The following is a 20,840-nucleotide window of genomic DNA, read 5'->3' as shown; positions in this document are numbered from 1 at the left end:
TTTCTATATTACCTAACTTTGTGGCAACTCATCAAGATAGATGTGCTTTTCCCTATTTTATAAAAACAAAAACAAAAACCCCTGAAACTCAGATAAAATAATAAACCCAAGGAAAGTCTGGCTCCAAAATGTGGACTAAAGTTTACTCTACACCTCACAGAATCTACTTCTTCCCTCATTTACCCCCACTGACCCACCCACCAACTATTACCCAGAACCCTGACTATTCCACATACTGCATTTTCATAAAGTCATAGATTTCTTAAGTGCCAAACCAAATAACCCTTCCTTATTTACTTTCTTCTTGATGCTCAAGCAGGGGCCAACCCTCCTGATTGTTCCTTCCTTCCTGAATCTCACCTCCCCGGACTCCAGGACACTGCACGTTCCTGGGCCACCTTTTCCAGTCCTCTGGTACTCTCCATCTCTGCTCCTCTCTTTCCATACTCCTTTGCTTATATATACTCACATACTCTCTCAAGGCTGCTACTATTTCTCATATACCAATGGGTCATCTCTGCTTCTTTCCCTCAGTCAGCATCCCAGCTTATAATGCTCTCACTCTAGCCACCTCCCAAGGATCACAGAAGTGTTACTCCCCTCTGAAATCCTCCAAGAGCCCACAGCAACTGCTCTTCCTCCTGCACTCACCCTATTTCCTGTCAACCCTGTTCCCCATTCATATGGTACTTAGTCACGTACTGCACTGTTGCAACCCTTACTTTTTATTATTGTTAAACTTTTTGTAGAAACACCACATCTCTCCAACAAATTATAATCTCAAGAACAACACTGGAGCACCTGTGTGGCTTAGCTGGTTAAGCATTTGACTCTTGCATTTTGGCTCAGGTAGTGATCTCAGGGTCATGAGATCGACTCCTGTGTCAGTCTCCATGCCCAGCTGGGGCTCTACTTGAGCTTCTCTCTCCCTCTCCCTCTGCCCCACCTCCCAACATCTGCACGCATGCACACACTCTCTAATAAACAAAAAAAATTAAAAAAAAAAAAAAGAACAGGGACCATTTTTTTATTTATACCCCCAAGAGTACTAAAAATAGTACTATGTGGGTATGAAACACTGGGAGTGATATTTAAAAGGAACTAGGTCCTCACATAAATATTAAACATTTTGCCAATGTAAGACAAAGTCACTGTCCCTATGAGAAAATAATCTTTGACACAAAGATAGAAGAAACGGTCAGAATGCTAATCCAAAGGAAGAAAAACTGGAAGGCTACGTTCAGGAGCCAAAGAAGAAAAAAATAAGCCAGAGGATCCCTGAGTAGAGATAAAAGATTTTGACACTAAACTTAATACTCAACTTGGAAAGATTCCTTAGGAAATCTTAGGAGGGGGGCTTCTGTAAGAGCTCATACTTTGTAATTTATACATCTCTCATCCCCTTGTACTTTCATTGATAATAAACAGACTAAGACACAGCCTAAGAGCACCGCTTTAAAAGTCAAGGAAAGGAGGGGCACCTGGGTGGCTCAGTCGTTAAGTGTCTGCCTTCGGCTCAGGTCATGATCCCAGGGTCCTGGGATTGAGTCCCGAGTCGGGCTCCCTGCTCAGCGGAAAGCCTGCTTCTCTCTCTCCCACTCCCCCTGCTTGTGTTCCTGCTCTCGCTCTCTCTCTCTCTGTCAAATAAATAAAAGTCAAGGAAGGGAAAGCGATACTGTCTGCCCAAAAGAAAACAAAGTATATTTGCTTCCTTTGGGACTTGTGGGTGTAAGAGTAAAGGTTACCATTGGACACAAGCATATAGGTGGGGAAAAAAAGTAAACAAAAAACCTTCCTACTCATGTTTAAAAAAAAAATCTTTATTGAATTGTTTAACTGATCTGTTACTTGAGAGCTTTCTGTGTGCCTAAGACAGAGCCCATAGCAAAGGAGTTGACAATATGGTGCTGGCTTGGATATTCATGGTACAGTGAAAGAGGGGTGGTGACAGAGGAATGAACAAGATGTGACAATAGTGCCTGGGAGTAAGTGTCTAATCTAATCCTGCTGGAGGAATCAGCACAGGCTTCAAACTGGCGTTAATTATTACCTAAGCTGCGGAGTAGGCAGAGCCAGATCATTAAGAGCTTTGTATGCTATGGCAGAAACTGTAACAGGAGCTTTAAATAGCTTAACTCAAAGATATAATTCTACCAGGAGAACCAAGCCAACTGTGGCCTTGCCATTAGAAAACGTACTCTTGGGTAAAGGGCTTCCTCGCAAATCAAACCACAGTCAGCAAGTGTCTATCACGTGCCAAACACTATGCTAAGTGCTGAGAATAATGTAAGGAACAAAACAGACACAAAGCCCTTATGCAACTGTCTAAGAGTAAGACAGACATAAATGTTGTATGAATATGTAATTATAAATCATACTAAGTGCCATAAAGCAAGAGTTTTTAATATGCTTTATCTAATTATGAATACTCATTTTTTCTCATTTTCAGAGTGAATTAGGAATATGTTAAATTGGGGACGCCTGGGTGGTTCAGTCGTTAAGCGTCTGCCTTCGGCTCAGGTCATGATCCCAGGGTCCTGGGATCGAGCCCCACATCAGGCTCCCTGCTCAGCGGGAAGCCTGCTTCTCCCTCTCCCACTCCCCCTGCTTGTGTTCCCTCTCTCGCTGTCTGTCAGATAAATAAATAAGATCTTAAAAAAAAAAAGAATATGTTAAATTGTCTACAATTTAATTTTAAATACGTCAGTGTAGGCAGTGTGACATATACATACATTAGGGGCAATTAGTTAACATTTCAATAGTTGTTTTTTTTTAATCACATTCTAAGAGCAGTTAGCCTTTGATGAAAGAACCCAATCAGACTATCCTAAAACAACCTCTAAAATAACATTCTCTGAATCTGCTTTAGAGATCTTATACATTAGTCTAAGGGATATTAGAAATAATATCCATTGATGAAATGAGTTCAAGATATGCAGATTGGCTGGAAATCATACACTGGCACTACCACACATGTAGAACAAGATGTAAGAATCGGCAAACCCAGCCTTTAGTGGCACTCTGTGCTGCCACTTAATAGTGGACTTTTGCACCTAATCCACCTGGAAGGCTAGCCAAACCCTGATGTTAGAATATGGCTGAATATGGGGCGCCTGGGTGGCTCAGTCAGTTAAGCATCTGCCTTCAGCTCAAGTCATGATCTCAAGGTCCTGGGATCGAGCCCCACATCCGGCTCTCTGCTCAGCAGGAAGTCTGCCTCTCCCTCTCACTCGCCCTCTGTGCTCTCCCCGTCTAAAAAAATGTTAGAATATGGTTAGAATATGTGCCTCAAGCAGATCTATCATGCAAGGTACTTGTCAGAGCACCTAAAGGACACAGAGTTGAAAGCTTACCAAACTTACAAGGAAAAGTTCTACAATTAGGTTTCTGACATACATATGTGTGTGGCTGACTTCAGTCTGAGACTTGCTTTCACTGTAACCTCCCACCAGGTAGGGGAGATTATGAAAGAAACAGTACCGACAGTTCTTAGCTCTAATTATCAGAATGTCCCTGACAATTACAGACTGTCTAATTGGTTGAGGTCAATTTGAAACCAAAAAAAGCAGCATATTTCTATGATCTTTTTATTCCTCTTAGAACACTTCATGTAACATAGGCATCTCCTATCTTTCCAAAAACAGTTTAGTACAAAAACCTTTTAAAAGCTAACTGCCGGGGGTGCACCTGGGTAGCTCAGTCATTACGCGTCTACCTTCAGCTCAGGTCATGATCCCAGGGACCTGGGATCGAGCCCCACATCAGGCTCCCTGCTCCATGGGAAGCCTGCTTCTCCCTCTCCCACTCCCCTTGCTCGCGTTCCCTCTCTGGCTGTGTCTCTCTGTCAAATAAATAAATAAAATCTTTAAAAAACAAAAACAAAGGTAACTGCCAGGGCACCCAGGTGGCTCAGTCAGTTAAGCGACTGGTTTTGGCTCAGGTCATGATCCCCGGGTCCTGGGGATTGAGCCCCGCATCAGAGTCCCTGCTCAGCGGGGACTCTGCTTCTCCCCTGCCTCACCCCTGACTTGTGCTCTCTCTCTCTCACTCTCTCAAATAAATAAAATCTTAAAAAAATAAAAAAGCTAACTGTCTGTGAACAAGAAGCAAAGAGAAAAAGTGGTTTTGTTTTGTTTTGTTTTTTCCTGAAAGATCAAAAGGAGAAACTTACCTAACATGCAAGAGTCTGGGGAAAGACAAAGATTGGGAGGATCCAACTGTATAATCATAGTGAGGGTCTGATCTAGGAAGAAAACAGTCTGTTAATAATTGAATCACAACATCAAAGTATGCTGTTCCCGACATAGGAAAAGTTTTGCTGCATTTAACTCATCTGCCTTTGTTCAATCTACTTTAATCATACCAAAGATAACTGGTTAAAGACTTTTTGGTTTCTCTAAATCTTCAATAAAAATTCTACTTCACTCTTAGAAGGCATAGTAAAATCTTTAACTCATCTAGAATATTAGAGATTTCAACCCAACTCCTGCATTAAATTCCTCAAATTGTCCCTACCAGCCATATAAATCATTACCTTAGACTAATCACAGGGAGAGGTGGTGACGAGAGGAGTTTCTTAAACTGATGGGTACTTATAACTTCCCCATCAAAGTTCACTTCCCACATCCTGGAGCCAGGGCGAGCACAATATATTAGGGGTTGCTGGCCCGAGGAACATCTTCCAGGGAAGAAACAAGCTCCGTATTCTCCATCTCTTTCCTTGCTTCCGATTCTCCAAAATTTTTCTCTAATCCCCAAAAAAGAAGAGAAAGCATGTTTACTTATAAAAAAAAAAGTCAAAAACAATGGCACTACAAAGCAGCATAGCCATAATAACCACTCCCATAATGTCCTCTCCGGAAAGAACAGCAGCTTGGAAAGGTCAAAACAGGGCTCTAGCTGTGATTTGCCATTAACTATTTCTGTAACAGGAAGCAAACCACTTCACATTAGTACTCAGTTTATTATCCACAGAATAGGGGCTCATAATTAATAAAAGGCCCCTTTCAAATCTACAAAATGAGTGCTAGCAAACCACTTCATACATCCTTAAATCCTACTGACAAATTATTTAAAAAATCCATCCCAAATTGCCTTGTAAAAGGTGAACACTCCATGGAAGCTACTAAGCTACCTCTCCAACCCTGTCTTCCAGCCATTCCCATACTACAAACACCCAGTAAATTCCTCACTCTTTCCTCCAAATGCTGAGTCCTTCTGAAACTCTGCAACTTTGAACATTCTGTTCCCTGGCAGAAGAGCTTACTTAGTACACTGCCTGGGAACATGGAAGGTGACAACGTGAAGGTGTCTCATCCTAAAACCTGCTTTCCTTATTCTTAGGACTTCATCATTCTTCCACTAAGAGACTTCTTTGATGCCCATAAGCTGAATTACATGCTTCCCAGGGCACTCACCACATTATACAGGGCAACTGTGTCTATTAGAACAATAGATTACCACCTTCTTTAATACAAAGGCCATTTCTTGCTCTTCTTTACTTTAATGCCCAGGCACAGCATCTGGCCTACAGAAAGCACTAACCAGACATTGCAGTGCTCCATATACTCAAACTCTTCTAGTAGAGAATGATCTCATATGCTCTCTGGTATGAATTTACAAGGTGACCTTAGATATAATTTAATAAATATCCCTGTACTTACTTGTTTCATGAGTAAAATGTAACCTCAGCTTTAGTATATGAAGAACTGTAAGAACAGTACATACCCTGAGAACATGGATGTGAAGTGCCACAAAATGCATACAGAGCAATCTAAGAAGTCATGGATTTATTACTTATGTTCCTTATTTGGGAAATTATTTCTTGACTACCTTATATCCTCTATGATGCTTAACACAGTGCTAAGGGTCCAGAAGAGTACAATAAATGTTTGCTGAGTGAACAAATATAGGCAACTCATTCTTACTCGTATGCTCATTAACCTTGCTTTCTACATTTTCAAATATGTAACAGGCACAAGGCTAAGTATTTCATATACGTTATCTTAGTTAATCCTTAAAACTATCTCTACCTTTTGGATGGGGAAACCAACATTTAGCACGGCTTAAAAAGCGGTAGAGATAGAATTTGCAATCATATGGTCAGGCTCTGTCAGTCAATGTTCTCTCTCCTATACCATAGTTCTTTGTTTCTATTTTTTCTATTCCTTCCTGGGATCCACCTTGCTCATCAACAATACTAACAGAAAGTAGCCAGTGGCTGCCAGGAGAAGAAAATTCATATCTATCCCTTCAGTTAGTTACTAAGAGCCCCCTTTCCAAAAATAAAAATGCTGGGGCGCCTGGATGGCTCAGTCAGTTAAGCATCCGACTCTTGATCTCAGAGTTCAGGTCTTGATCTCAGGGTCATGAGTTTAAGCCCCACATTGGGCTCCATGCTGGGTGTATAGCCTACTTAAAAAAAAAAAAAAATGCTGTTTGTTGGGAGGGAATATAGGTTGAAACAAAGAATTTTAAACATAAATGTATTTTTTAAATTATTGTACTATCCATTTCCCCCCCATACTGAATTCCAGTTAACAGGAAGTGGGCATTTCTTTAACATGTTATTCTAGCAGCAGAATCTATGTTATTCTCATAACCAACTCTAGCCACATCCCTGTGAATGGGAAAATGATGATTAGCAACTCCACTGCACAGAAGGAAAAATAAACCTCTACTTATTTAGCTCTTTATTTTAAAAAGTCTATCATATATCTTTCTAAATTGGGTCCCTTGGAAAACCTGAAAATCTACAGACAAAAATAGTTAGGAACTTGGTAGAGTTAATACTTTAAAAATCTCAAGTGTGGAGTTTATGGCCAAAGGTCCAACGTCAAAGGATGTTTTGAGGAAACTGTGAGATAAGAGCAGAGGCACAGAATTGAGACAGAAAAATTCTAGTCTTGCAGGCATGCTCTATCACTTGGGATGCCTAGGCTTTCTGATCTGCAAGAATGGAAGGGTGACACGAGATGATCTCCAATTCTCTAATTCTAACTTCAGACAAGTCTAACTTGTCTGAGACAAGTCAGAACCAAGGACACCCTCCTTTCCACTAATTCCATGTAAACCGACCAGGTGCATCTCAAAGCCTTGCCTCTCTGCTGTCCAGCTAGGTTCTCTGGTATCAGACACCTGCCACCTGCTATAACTGGCCTCCTTTCCACATGCCTTTCCCATCCAAGAAAATACATACATAGTATACCTTCTCCTCAACCTTCCCTCTACCATCCCTGACTCTGAATACATTCCTTCAAACCTTCTGTAATAATCTCCTGCTTTCTAGAATAGCAGCCTTCTAATTAAGATGTATATAAACTTCTGGAAATACATACAGACTTTCCGAGCCTGGAGAATTCTAAGGATATCAATTTTCAAATCCTGATATTCTATATGCACACTTTCTTAAAATGACCTGAGAACCCACTTAATTAATGTGACATTTAAGGCTGCCACTCTATAGTGCCAATTTACCAACTTGATCTTCCCCAACTCCCCTACTTATGCCAGGTTGGCAGGTTTTAAAATATGCCTAATTCTTTCTCACTTTTCCCCAAGAGGCTGTTCCTTCCTGCTAGAATGTCCCTTCCTTCCCCTCTTACTCCAAATTTAGCCTATCAAAAATCATCAAAATTATTGAAGCTGCCGAGTGGTTTCATGGGGATTCAATATACAATTCTTTTATGTATACTCAAAATTTTCCTTAATAAATATTCAAAAGGATGGCTGGTCCTGAAGAATATGGTAGTGGGAAGAAAGAACGAGGAGTGAAAATTTCCCTGCAGTGAGAATGGCTGAGGAACTTTAGCACAGTGATACATAATACTTATTCCAAGTTGCTTCCTATTTTGTTCTGGTGTTTCAGAGACCACTCTGTTCAGAGAAACACTCCTTTGCCATTCACTGAACCTTTGGTTCCACCCTTGAGATTTTGGTAAAATATCTGTCAGCTTCACAAAGCTCTTAATTATTCTTCACCCAATTTTACCCATTAGTAACATTCTATTAAACATACAACAAATCTAGGGCGCCTGGGTGGCTCTGTCGTTAAGCATCTGCGTTCAGCTCAGGTCATGATCCCAGGGTCCTGGGATCGAGCCCCGCATCGGGCTCCCTGCTCCGCGGGAAGCCTGCTTCTCCCTCTCTCACTCCCCTGCTTGTGTTCCCTCTCTTGCTGTGTCTCTCTCTGTCAAATAAATAAATAAAATCATTTAAAAAAAAAATACAACGAATCTAAACAACAAATTCAATCACGGAAGACTTCCTGATTCCCCATATTGAAAGAGGCCTTTGTCGGGCCTTCCCTCAAGGTCCTTTGACCATACTTCATGGAGTTAACTGAACATCTGTCTTAGTTGCCCACTGGACTGTCTCAGTCTCCCGTCTTTCCTATTCTCTAACATCAGCTTGCACACAGCTGGTTCCTCATTAGCATCTGTATTACTGAACGGAGGGGTTTGGTCTAGATGACTTCTAAGTCTCTGAGAGTTCTAGAATTCTGCATAACCTATGACTCGTGGTTGGTCAATATACCTCTCAGTGTCACACAAGAAGGATCGAGTAAGTGAAGATATAAGTAGTCTTCCGTCCAAATAATCTAACTGCACAACACAGGAGTCAACTGTTGTTACTGTCTGAACAGGAAACATCACAAAGGCAGCAGCTGCCTAAAAGAGACAGGACAAGGAAAGAAGACTCATCTTTACATACCCGTACAATTTCCTTCTCTTTACCTTCTAGGTGAAAATAATTTTGGATAGCAAAATAAAAATTTTAAATGAGCCAAAATTTAATTTGCCTGTTAGGATATCAAAGTTTCACTCATTTAAAAAGCTGTGAAATACTTCATTACATAACTGTAGAACACAACTCTAAAGGCTCTGTTTCTGGTTATCTAATCTTAGAAGCTGGAATGACAAAGATAAAGCAAGTTTTGGAACATGTGACAGAACTTTGTCACACAGAAAACAGTACTGCTCCCTTTGGAAAAAAAAAGACAAATTAGGGCTATACTACCTGTAAGGTTCCGAATGTTTTTTGGGATCAAAAATATGTTAGGAATCTAGAGGTAAATTTGATGGGTTACCATGGCCAAATCAGAAGAATATTCTGATGTGTTAATTAAAATAAAACAATTAAGCCAATGGTAGTTAGATTTCTTCTTTCCTGCAAAGATCCTATGTGGAAATAAGCCAAGCTCCCCACTACAATTTTGGAGAAGAGGGACAGTAAGAATTTGGTCTGCTCTGCCTCAATGAGAGACAGGAGCATTCTGTTAGGATAACCTGAAACTTAACCCTTCTAAACTCCAAGAACTGTAGCAGGAAGCCTGGGACCCTGGCAGTTGAACACAATCCAGGAGGTACCTTTTAAGATTCATTTTTGGTAAGTTACATCCATTCTGAGAAAAAATACATCTAGACTCATGAGTTTCTTCTAAACAGGGACCAGGAGAATAGGAGCCTGGACAACTGATACCATTTCTATGTTTCCCATTTTGTTCACACAACTAATAAAGAGGCATCTTATCGGGGCACCTGGGTGGCTCAGTCAGTTAAGCCTCCCACTCTTGGTTTCAGCTCAGGTCGTGATCTCATGGTCCTGGGATCAAGCCCTGCATCGGGCTCTGAGCTCAGCGAGGAGTCTGAAAGATTCTCTCCCTCTGTCCCTACCCCCATTTATTCTCTCTCTCTCTCTCAAAAAAAAAAAAAAAGAGGCATCTTATCTTTTTTTTTTAAAGATTTTATTTATTTGTCAGAGACAGCGAGACCGAGAGAGAGAGAGCAAGAGCACTCAGACAAGCAGGGGGAGGGGGAGACACAGGGAGAAGCATGCTCCCCGCTGAGCATGGAGCCCGATGTGGGACTCAATCCCAGGACCCTGGGATCATGACCCGAGCTGAAGGCAGATGCTTAACCGACTGAGCCACCTCCTGCATCTTAACTTTACTAATACTCTAATATTAATGCTTAACTTGAGTGCGCCATACAGGTGAATTACAGAGTACTGTAATAGACAACGTGCAAATTATTGAAGTTAACTCACAAAAGATACCCTGCAACAATATCAAGCTAAACCGGGCTACTACATGTACTACACACAAACAAGTCTCCTCAAAATTAATAGTCTGGGCTCTAGATCAGTCTCCCAAGAAATATAATAGATATAATTGTGTCCTTCAATTGAAATTATATACGACAGTATCTTATATCTCACCCACATACACAAAGAACTGGACTGATTCCTACCTTTGTTTGTTTAGAAGTGTTAAGTTTGATGACAGAAACTTTCCCCATATGGTCACCTACAAAAACTCTAAGAATAGCTGTGTCCCAGCAGAGAGCTGTAACTTTTCGGCCTTTGTGCTCTGCAGACACATAAATTCGTTCTGGCTTCCCACGACGCTCCTGATTTAATTCCCAAACAACTACGAGACCTTGACTGAAAGAAAATGAGTCACAGAAGCAGATTTTTGGCAATGGCGAAAAAGGTGCAATTTCTTTGTATCACAGTATCAATTACATTAAATATACATGCAAACTCCTGTTCTTCAAAAAAAAAAAAAAAGAGGAAGTAGAAAGTCAAGGTACTAATTTCCTTGCTTTAGTCCACCAATCTAGTACAAGAGAACTTAGACTTTCTAAATTATCTCTGTTACCTTTCTCTTTTAAGGCCACTGAAATATTGCTGCCTCATACTGACATACTGACATTTTCCATAAACCATAGTGACTAACTATCTGTCCTGGTTTGCAGGAAACTGAGAGATTTCCTTAGGACACGAGACTTTCAGTGATAAAATTGGGGACAGTCGTAGGCAAACCAGGATGGCTGGCCACCCTAACAAACATACAACTACATTTGTCCATTTAAACTGTATTTAGAGGGTCACCTGGGTGGCTCAATCAGTTAAATGTCTTTGGACTCTTGATTTCGGCTCAGGTCATGATCTCAGGGTCATAGATGGAGCCCCTGCATGGCATTGGGCTCCATACTCAGCAGAGAGCCTGCTTGGGATTCTTTCTCTCCCTCTTCCTCTGCCCCTCCCCCTGCTGGCGTGAGGGCTCAATCTCAAAAAAATAAAATAAAATGTATTTAGGAAAGATCAGATCATTTTAAAGGAGTTTCTCACCTGGTAGCTACAGCAACATAATCATCATCATGTAAACAACAGGCAACCTGAGAAATTGCACCTTCCTGTAACACAAAAGGAAAAATATTAGGCGTCTCAAAAATGTTAATTTTTTACTTTTAAATCTCAAGATTTACATTCCCCTTTTACTCCAAATGATTATTCATAATAGAGAAATTCGAATTTACAAAAAATAGTCCAAATGGTATGACAGGACTACCCTTAATCTTACCCTGTGTGAAAGAAAAAGCCTGTGCTTCCAGCCTTCCTTCTGAATGAGACTGAGTCCCCCTCCGGAACTGCCCAAAGCCAACCATTTCCGAGACACGGCTATGCTCGTGCACTAAAAACATTCAAACAGACAAGCGAGAGATCATAGTCACATAACCAAATTAACTACTGCAAACAAATATGAAGGGTCTGTGTAGCAGGCTCCTCCCCCAACCCTACTCCCCGCCCAGCTGGCCACCACATAATGGCACTCACCCTTTCATTCTAGTATAGTGAAACATACAGAACATTTTGGTTTTAAATGTTTAATTGAATCTCAAAATGACTGAATAGGCTCAACTGTACAAATGAGTAATTTTCTCTTAGCAAAATCCAGTTATCAAGACCATTCATCTTTTGCATCATTTGGCTAGGTCATTCCAATGTTGACCATAAGGATGAAAGATCAAGTAAGTCTCCAGAGGATAAAGCAATGCCTTAACCATTTACTCACTTGAATCATTTCTAGTCTACATAACTGGCACACAAACTACCCATAGCTTTTAGAACAAGTAGGACTGTGGGGGACACAGATGCAGGTCAATTCTGTCTCCCCCCACCACCCTCAGCTTTATGATTCCTTTCCTTATCCACCAGAAAAAAAACAGTGGCCATGCTGGGCCCAATAATACTCTGTGGCAAAATTTGTTGCTTGGCTGATGAACAGACGCTCCCAACCCTCTCAACCTTGCTTTCCACCACAGAAGCTGGAAAATCTAAATATTCACTTATCCAGTTTCTCTCTCCTTTTTAAAGATTTTATTTCTTTATTTGACAGAGAGAGCACAAGCAGGGGAAGCAACAGGCAGAGGGAGAGGGAGAAGCAGGCTCCCCACTGAGCAGGGAGCTTGACATGGGGCTCTGATCCCAGGACCCTGAGATCAGGACCTGAGCCAAAGGCAGATGCTTAACCAACTGAGCCACCCAGGTGCCCCATTACCCATTTTCTCTTGAAGCTAGGGGGAGCTATGTGACTAACATCCAGCTAATAATAAGCCTGCTAGGGTTTCTTAGAAAGGTTTGCCTTACTTGGTAAAAGGCAGAGTCTAAAGAAAAGAAAGCCTTTGAGAAACAATGGATAATGATACAATAATAGTAGGGGACTTGAACACCTTATTCACATCGATGAATAAATCATCCAAACAGAAAATCAACAAGAAAACAGTGGCTTTGAATGAAATGCTGCACCAGATGAGTTTAACAGGCATATTCAGAACATTCCACCCTAAAACAGCAGAATATACACTCTTTCAAGCGCACATGGAACAGTCTCCACAAATTAAAACAAAATCAAAGTCCTACCATGCACCTTTTCTGACCACAACACTATGAAACTAGAAATCAACCACAATAAAAAATTTGGAAAGAGCACAAATACATGGATATTAAATAATATGCTACTAAACAATGAATGGACCAACCAAGATATCAAAGAAGAAATAAAAAATTACATGGAAACAAATGAAAATGAAAACAATGGTCCAAAATCTTTGATGCAGCAAAAGTAGTTCTAAGGGCGAAGTTGACAGCAATCTTGATTGTAATCAAGACCCCAAAAAATCTCAAACAACCTAACCTCACCCCTAAAAGAGATAGAAAAAGGAGGATAAAACCTAAACCAAGCAAAAGGAAGGAAATAATAAAGATTAGAGCAGAAAAAAAATGATATAGAAACTAAAAAAAATACAACAGATCAGTGAAACCAGGAGCTGGTTCTCTGAAAAGATCAACAAAATTGATAAACCTGTAGCCAGACTCATTAAAAAAAAAAAAAAAACAGAGAGAAGACCCAAATAAACAAAACCACTAATGAAAGAGAAGAAATAACCAACACCACAGAAATAAAATTAACAGTATATTATGAAAACCTATATGCCAACAAACTGGACAACTTAAAAGAAATGGGTAAGTTCCTAGAAATATAATCTCCCAAAACTGTTCCTAGAAATTTAATCTCACAAAACTAAAGCAGGAGGAAATAGAAAATTTGAACAGACCAAGTACCAGCAATGAAATTGAATTGAAGTAATCAAAAAACTCCCAACAAACAAAAGTCCAAGGCCAGATGGCTTCACAGGAGAATTCTATGAAACATTTAAAGAAGAGTTACTACTGGGGCGCCTGGATGGTTCAGTAGTTGGTTGAGCATCTGACTCTTGGTTTGTTTTCGTTGTTTTGTTTCAATTAAAGATTTTTATTTATTTATTTGTGAGAGAGAGAGAGAGAGAACACGAGAGAGTGCGCATGCATGAGCAGGGGGAGTGGCAGGCAGAGGGAGAAGCAGGCTCCCCACTGAGCAGGGAGCCTGATGAGGGACTTGATCCCAGGACCCCAGGATCATGACCTGAGTTGAAGGCAGACACTTAACCAACTGAGCCAGCCAGGTATTCCTGACTCTTGGTTTTGGCTCAGGTCATGATCTTGGGGTCGTGGGATCAAGTACTGCCCTCCAGTCGGGATCCACACTCAGTGGGGAGTCTTCCTGTGGTTCTCGCTCTCTCCCTCTTCCTCTGCCCCTCCCACCTGCATGTGCACACTGCTCACTTGCTCTCTAAAACAAAGACATAAATCCTTAAAATAAATGAATCAATAAGACTTACTACCTAATGTTCTCAAACTATTCCAAAACATACAAGAGGAAGGAAAACTTCCAAATTCATTCAATGAATGAGGCCAGTACCACCCTGATATCAAAATCAGATAAAAACACCACAAAAAAAAAAAGTACAGGCCAATCTCTCTCATGAATATCAAAGCATATATCCTCAACAAAATATTAGCAAGCTGAATCCAACAATACATTAAAAAAATCATATACCCAATAAAGTGGGATTTATTCTCAGGATACAAGGATGGTTCAGTATTCACAAACAATCAACATGATATATCACATAAATAAGGATAAAAACCATCAATAGATGCAGAAAAAACTTGACAAGGTACAAAATCCATTCATGATAAAAATCCTCTGCAAAGTAGGTCCAGAGGGAACATACTTCAACATAATAAAGACCTTCTATGAAAAATCCACAAACATCATACTCAATGGGGTAAAACGGACCTGTTCCCCTAAGGTCAGGAACAAGACAAGGATGTCCAATCTCACCACTTTTACTCAACATACTACTGGAAGTCCTAGCCACAGATAGTAGACAACATAAAGAAATAAAAGGCACTGAAATCGGTAAGGAAGAAGTAACACCCCCAATACTTGCACATAACATGATACTATATATAGAAAACCCTAAGGACTCCACCAAAAAACTACCAGATCTGATAAAGTGAATACAGTAAAGTCACAGGATACAAAATCAATGTACAGAAATCTGTTGCATTCCTATACACTATTAATAAAGCAGCAGAAAGTGAAATTAAAAAAAAAATCCCATTTACAACTGCACCAAAAACAGTATCGAAGAATAAATGTAACCAAAAGAGATGAAAATCCTGTACTCTGAAAACTATAAAACACTGGTGAAAGAAATTCAAGATGATGCCAAAAAAAAAAAAAAAAAGGAAAGATGTTCCATGCTCACAGGTTGGAAGAACAAATACTGTTGAAATGTCTATACTACCCAACACAATCTACAGATTTAATACAATCTGTATCAAAATACCAACAGCATTTTTCACAGAACTAGAACAAACAATCCCAAAATTTGTATGAAACTACAAAAGGGGGCACCTGGGTGGCTCAGTCGTTAAGCGTCTGCCTTCGGCTCAGGTCATGATCCCAGAGTCCTGGGATCAAGCCCCACATCAGGCTCCCTGCTTAGCGGGAAGCCTGCTTCTCCCTCTCCCAGTCCCCCTGCTTGTGTTCCCTCTCTCACTTTCTCTCTCTCTGTGTCAAATAAATAAATAAAATCTTAAAAAAAAAAAAAGAAAGAAAGAAAAAACTACAAAAGGCCTTGAAGAGCCAAAGCAATCTTGAAACAGTGGAGGTATCACAAAGTAGTGATTTCATGTTATGTTACAAAGTGGTAGTAATTAAAACAGTATGGTACTGGCATGAAAATAGACACATAGATCAATGGAACAGAACAGAAAACCCAGAAATAAACCCACGAGTATAAGGTCAATTATCTTCAACAAAGGAGGAATAAATATACAATGGGAAAAAACAGTCTCTTCAGCAAATGGTGCTGGGAAAACTGGACAGCCACATGCAAAAGAATGAAACTGGACCACTTTCTAACCCCATACACAAAAATAAACTAAAAATGGATTGAAGACCTAAATGTGAGACCTGAAACCATAAAAATCCAAGAAGGGAGCATAGGCAGTTATCTCGGACATTGGCCACAGCAACATTTTTCTAGATATGTCTCCTGAGAAAAGGGAAATAAAAGCCAAAATAAACTAGTGGGACTATATCAAAATAAAAAGTTTCTAAACAATCAACAAAACTAAAAGACAACCTACTGAATAGAAGATATTTACAAACAACATATCCGATAACGGGTTAGTATCCAAAATACATAAACAACTTATACAACTCAATACTCAAAAAGCCAAAACATCCAAAAAATAATCCAATTAAAAAATGGGCAGATGACATGAACAAACATTCTTCCAAAGAGGACATACAGATGGCCAACAGATACATGAAAAGATGTTCAATATCACTCATCATCAGGGAAATGCAAATCAAAACTAAAATAAGGTATCACCTCCTACCTATCAGAATGGCTAAAATCAAAAACACAAGAAACAAGTGTTGGCAAGGATGTGGAGAAAAGGAACCCTTTTGCACTGCTTGTGGGAATGAAAACTGGTGTAGCCGCTGTGGAAAACAGTATGGAGATTCCTCAAAAAATTAAAAGCAGAACTACTCTAGGACCCAGTAATTGTTCTATTGGGTATTTACACAAAAAATACAAAGAACATGGGGCGCCTGGGTGGCTCAGTCAGTTAAGCATCCACCTTAGGCTTGGGTCATGATCTCGGGGTTCTGGGATTGAGCTCCGCATCAGGCTCTCTGCTCAGCGGTGAGTCTGCTTCTTCTTCTCCCTCTGTGCACATTCTCTCTTTCTCTCTCTCTCTCTCTCTCAAATAAATAAATATTTTTTTTAAAATTAAAAAAACACTAATTCAGAGGGATACACACACCTCTACATTTACTGCCGCATTATTTCAACAGCCAAACTATGGAAGTAGCTCAAGTGTCCATCGACAAATGAATGGATAAAGAAAATGTGGTATATATCTACAACAGAATATTACTCAGCCATAGAAAAAGAATGAAATCTTGCCATTTGCACCCACATGGATGGAGCTAGAGTGTATAATGCTAAGTGAAGTCAGAGAAAGATAAAATACCGTATGATCTCACTGTGGAATTTAAGAAACAAAACAAGCAAAGGAAAAAAAAAGAGCTAGAGAAACAAACCAAGAAACAGACTTTTTTTTTTTTTTTAAGAGGGGGAGGGAGAGTCAGGGGGAAAAGGAGAGAAAGCATCCCAAGCAGGCTCCACAGCACGGAGCCCAGTGCAGAGCTGGATCCCACAACCCTGAGATCATGACCTGAGCCAAAATTGACAATTGGATGCTTAACCAACTGAGCTATTCAGGTGCCCCGAGAAACAGACAATCTTAACTCTAGAGAACAAACTGATGGTTACCAGAGGGGAGGTAGGTGGGGGAACGGGGGAAATAGGGGATGGGGATTAAAAGTACACTTATCATGGGGCACCTGGGTGGCTCAGTAGGTTAAGAGTCTGCATTCCACTCAGGTCATGATCTCAGGGTCCTGGGATTGAGCCCCAGCGGGGAGCATGCTTCTCCCTCTCTCTCCCCTGCTAGTGCTCTATCTCTCACTATCTCTCTCTCTCTCTCTCAAATAAATAAAATCTTAAAGAAAAAAAACTGCTTAAAAAAGTACACTTACCATGATTTAAAAAAATAAAGTAGGGCGCCTGCTGGCTCACTCGTTAAGCATCTGCCTTCAGGGTCCTGGGATCGAGTCCCACATCGGGCTCCCTGCTCGGCAGGAAGCCTGCTTCTCCCTCTCCCACTCCCCCTGCTTGTATCCCCTCTCTCACTCTGTCTCTCTCTGTCAAATAAATAAAAACTTAAAAAATAAATAAAAATAATTTAAAAAATAAAATAAATAAAATTTTTTAAGAATAAAAAAATAAATAATAAACCCAGGAGGGGAAAAAGAGAGCCTTTGCTTGTGGCCCCATCTTCCCTGCTTGAGATGCTAATGGAAACATCAAGACTGGAGCCAGGACACCTATCTTGCAACTGTGACTAAAAACCAATATATGGATGATGGTAGAACAGGAAAGATGGAGAGCTTGGTACCTCAGGGGTATCATTGGGCCACCACACTAAATGCAGAAACAACAGCTTCCAGCACGGTTATAAACACCGTTACTGGTTAAGCCATACTACACAGGTAGGACATCCCAATATGCGCGGTTAAGAACTGAAATCAACCCTCATGATTGCTGTCGTTTTACTTTGCCTATTATGTCTTATTCTTTTGCTCAGAGGCTACAAAAGTACTTGGGGGAGAAGTATAAAAATGAAATTATTTTGGAATTGGTTATGAGATTTTGTTCTTCAGCATGTCATTCCTGAGTTTATCAGAACTCAGGGTTTGAGGGGAGCACATACTTCTTCCCACAGAACTAATAGCTTTTGCTGTGTTTCCTAAAATGGAGGGTACATCAAACTCCTTGTTTTGAATGAGCTTAGTGCAACAGCAGTGGTTCATGGTGCTTAAAATGCAACAGGGTATACTCGTTTATACTATTTTATTTTCAATCAAATAACATTATTTTCTGAGAAAAAAACAGTAAGATTATTGTGAAGGGAAAAAAATTCAGCAATCAGAATCATGGTTTTCAAGGATGGGAAAGAATTCAAATGACAGCTCAAAAAGTAAATCAAGAAAGAGCTACAGGGGTGCCTGGGTGGCTCAGTTGGTTAAGCATCTGTCCTCGGCTGAGGTCATGGTCCTGGGGTCCTAGGATCGAGCCCCACATCAGGCTCCCTGCTCAGTGGGGAGGTCTGCTTCTCCCTCTCCTTCTGCCTCACCCCTAGCCTGTGCTCACGTGCACACACGCTCTCCCTCTCTCTCAAATAAATCTTTAGAAAAAGAGCTACAAACATGCTACTTGTATGTAAGGTATGTATGTAAGGTATTACCAGCACAGGGAAGAACACCCAAGATTCCATTAAACATAAAGAATTAGAGGGCAGGGAGCATATATAAAAGAGCACACAAGACATACAAATATAAACATGAAACAGCTACAAGGATCAAGGAATTCACCTTAAGACGACTGGAGTCCAGCCTCAGGGCTGAAAGTAATGGATCCAGAGACTCAAACTCTGCAAGAACATGGCTGTAGGTCTCCGGTATCACTGGCACAAAAGTCATTTAGCCGGAAAGCTGAAATTACGTTGAGTGACAGGCACAGTGTTCCTGAATAAAACCTGCAAAAATATAATTTAAGAAGCTCTTCGCTCAGTTAGCATGCATTTAATGGATATTTGGAGAACAAAGAGAAACATGAGGAAGGGACAAGGATCCCTACTCTGGAGGTACTTAGCATATAAAAGGAAAGAAAGCACACAGAAGTAGTAGTATACGCAACCATCAGCTTGTACTAGATCATTGCCGGACTCTGAAATCCCAGGGAATCAAGTCGACATTCTCAAGGTCCAAAATCCTATCCCATTCTATTGATCTCACAGTTTGGATAAGCAGGATAGGTAATGTGGCATTTAAGAGGAAAACTGGTCAAGCTCTTCTTTGGTAAAATAGCAACCTCAGCTGTACTTCAAGTTGTAAATCTTCTTCTGCCTTTAAGAGTCATTAAAAGGCGACGTTCTTGGGGCACCAGGGTGGCGCAGCTGGTTAAGTGTCTGCCTTCGGCTGGGGTCATGATCCCAAGGTCCTGGGATCGAGCCCTGCATCGGGCTCCCTGCTCAGCAGAGAGCCTGCTTCTCCCTCTCCCTTTGCCGCTCTCTCTCTCAAATAAATAAATAAATAAAATCCTTTAAAAGTATACATTTAAAAAAAGGCAATGTTCTCTAAAGGCTTCAAACTATAAACCCGTATCAGCAAATTCAACAGTTATCAGCCAACAATTTAACTGTGCTTAATATTAACAGAAAGACACTTCTGGATCTCATTCTCCAAACCATCAGGGGCTCAGTATCTGTTGAATGAATGCACCTACTAAGTGGGATGTAAAGTGCAGGGAATTAAAGCTCAAAGAAAAGAGCTTCAGTAAGAGAACTGATACGAGTGAATAGGAATAAGAATACAAGACAGCAAATGCTAAATACCCAATGAAGACTTTGTAAACTAACACCAGAGTTTATCTGTTCAGCAACTCTCAAGTGTACATTTTTGTCAAATTGCACCAACTTCCAAAAAGAAATAAAGTTCAAGAAAATTCTTACCCATTAATTTTAACTTTTCTCTGTCATTTGTAACATGCCAAATTAAGAAAAGCAAACACTACAGAAAAATTTGGAAACCACCATTTCTACTTGTTTTTAAATTATTTATACTTTATTTTTGGACCTACATGTATTTACTCATTCATATACTCATGAAATATGTACATAGTGTCACCAGCTAGACCCTAAGACATAACCTTTACTTCTCACCCGCCTGTTGCCACTGACCTTTGTCCCACATTTTTCCTTAAGTTCTTTCCAGCTTATCTCTTCACTCAGGCAAAAGGCCCGAGGGGCCTAACATCGCGTGATGGAAACTGAAACTACCCCTCAAGCAGTAACCCTTGCCCGGACGGGGGCTCCGTCAGCTCAGGCAGCCCAGACCCTCTGGGCCCAACCCCGACTCACGCCTGCGCAGATGGACCGCGGAGTGACCGACGGTTACCTTTACCTCAATAGAACACTAAAATCTCCACCCAAGACGGAGCACGAGCCTGCTTTACATGACATACAATGTACGTATGAGCATGTTTCCGTAAGGACCTTACGTCCGCCCTCAACACAGGACGACAAGGCTCCCCTATCTAAATATTCATCCTAGCCCTCAGTAAAAGAAACCCACTCGCCCTTGCTCAGTGAGTCACAGCTTTGGAAATTATTCCCCATGATCTCCTTATTTGCTGCAAATCAAGTTTCCTTTGTGCAACAACTCACCTGGTGTAGTTTCTACCTACCTCAATGTTTGTTAGGTTACAATAGCACCGACTTGTGCACTGTTCTAGGTCCAGGAGATAAAACAGGACAAAACAAAGTCCTAACATTCATGGTGCATACTTACCAGTGGCAAAACACACATAAACTTATGATGTTTTTTAATTGCATAGACGTAATAGAGTCTTAATTCCTATTCGTTATACTGTTCTTAATACAGCTTGACCTCTGCAAGGAGAATAGCATTTCAAGACACACAACAAATCTTTAGTAGTCCCATACTCAAAATATCTGAGACTTACAGG

The 20,840-nt window shown here is 40.5% G+C and overlaps 1 protein-coding gene across 4 annotated transcripts in view; it reads right to left on the bottom strand.

Annotated features, from left to right (window-relative positions):
- HPS5 (HPS5 biogenesis of lysosomal organelles complex 2 subunit 2) overlaps positions 1–20,840 on the bottom strand; it is a 46,719-nt gene that overhangs the window by 21,959 nt on the left and 3,920 nt on the right. For 3 of the 4 annotated variants that reach the window (XM_028117683.2, XM_028117680.2, XM_028117681.1), the window contains exons 2-8: positions 18,686–18,849; positions 11,366–11,476; positions 11,134–11,198; positions 10,251–10,443; positions 8,536–8,669; positions 4,535–4,747; positions 4,172–4,243 (exon numbers count right to left, since the gene is read on the bottom strand). In XM_028117683.2, coding sequence (XP_027973484.1) covers positions 4,172–4,243; positions 4,535–4,747; positions 8,536–8,669; positions 10,251–10,443; positions 11,134–11,198; positions 11,366–11,476; positions 18,686–18,793 — 896 coding nt within the window. In that variant the 5' untranslated portion in view covers positions 18,794–18,849. Of the gene's footprint in view, positions 1–4,171; positions 4,244–4,534; positions 4,748–8,535; positions 8,670–10,250; positions 10,444–11,133; positions 11,199–11,365; positions 11,477–18,685; positions 18,850–20,840 lie in introns of those variants that run through there. The other variant, XM_028117684.1, reaches the window with a different exon arrangement.

This window comes from Eumetopias jubatus, unplaced genomic scaffold, assembly GCF_037043125.1.
Source record: "Eumetopias jubatus isolate StellerSeaLion01/CBP00866 unplaced genomic scaffold, mEumJub1_p1.0 scaffold_13, whole genome shotgun sequence".
NCBI lineage: Eukaryota > Metazoa > Chordata > Mammalia > Carnivora > Otariidae > Eumetopias > Eumetopias jubatus.
Note: the sequence above shows the minus strand (reverse complement) of the source record. Positions and strands in the feature narration are given on the sequence as shown.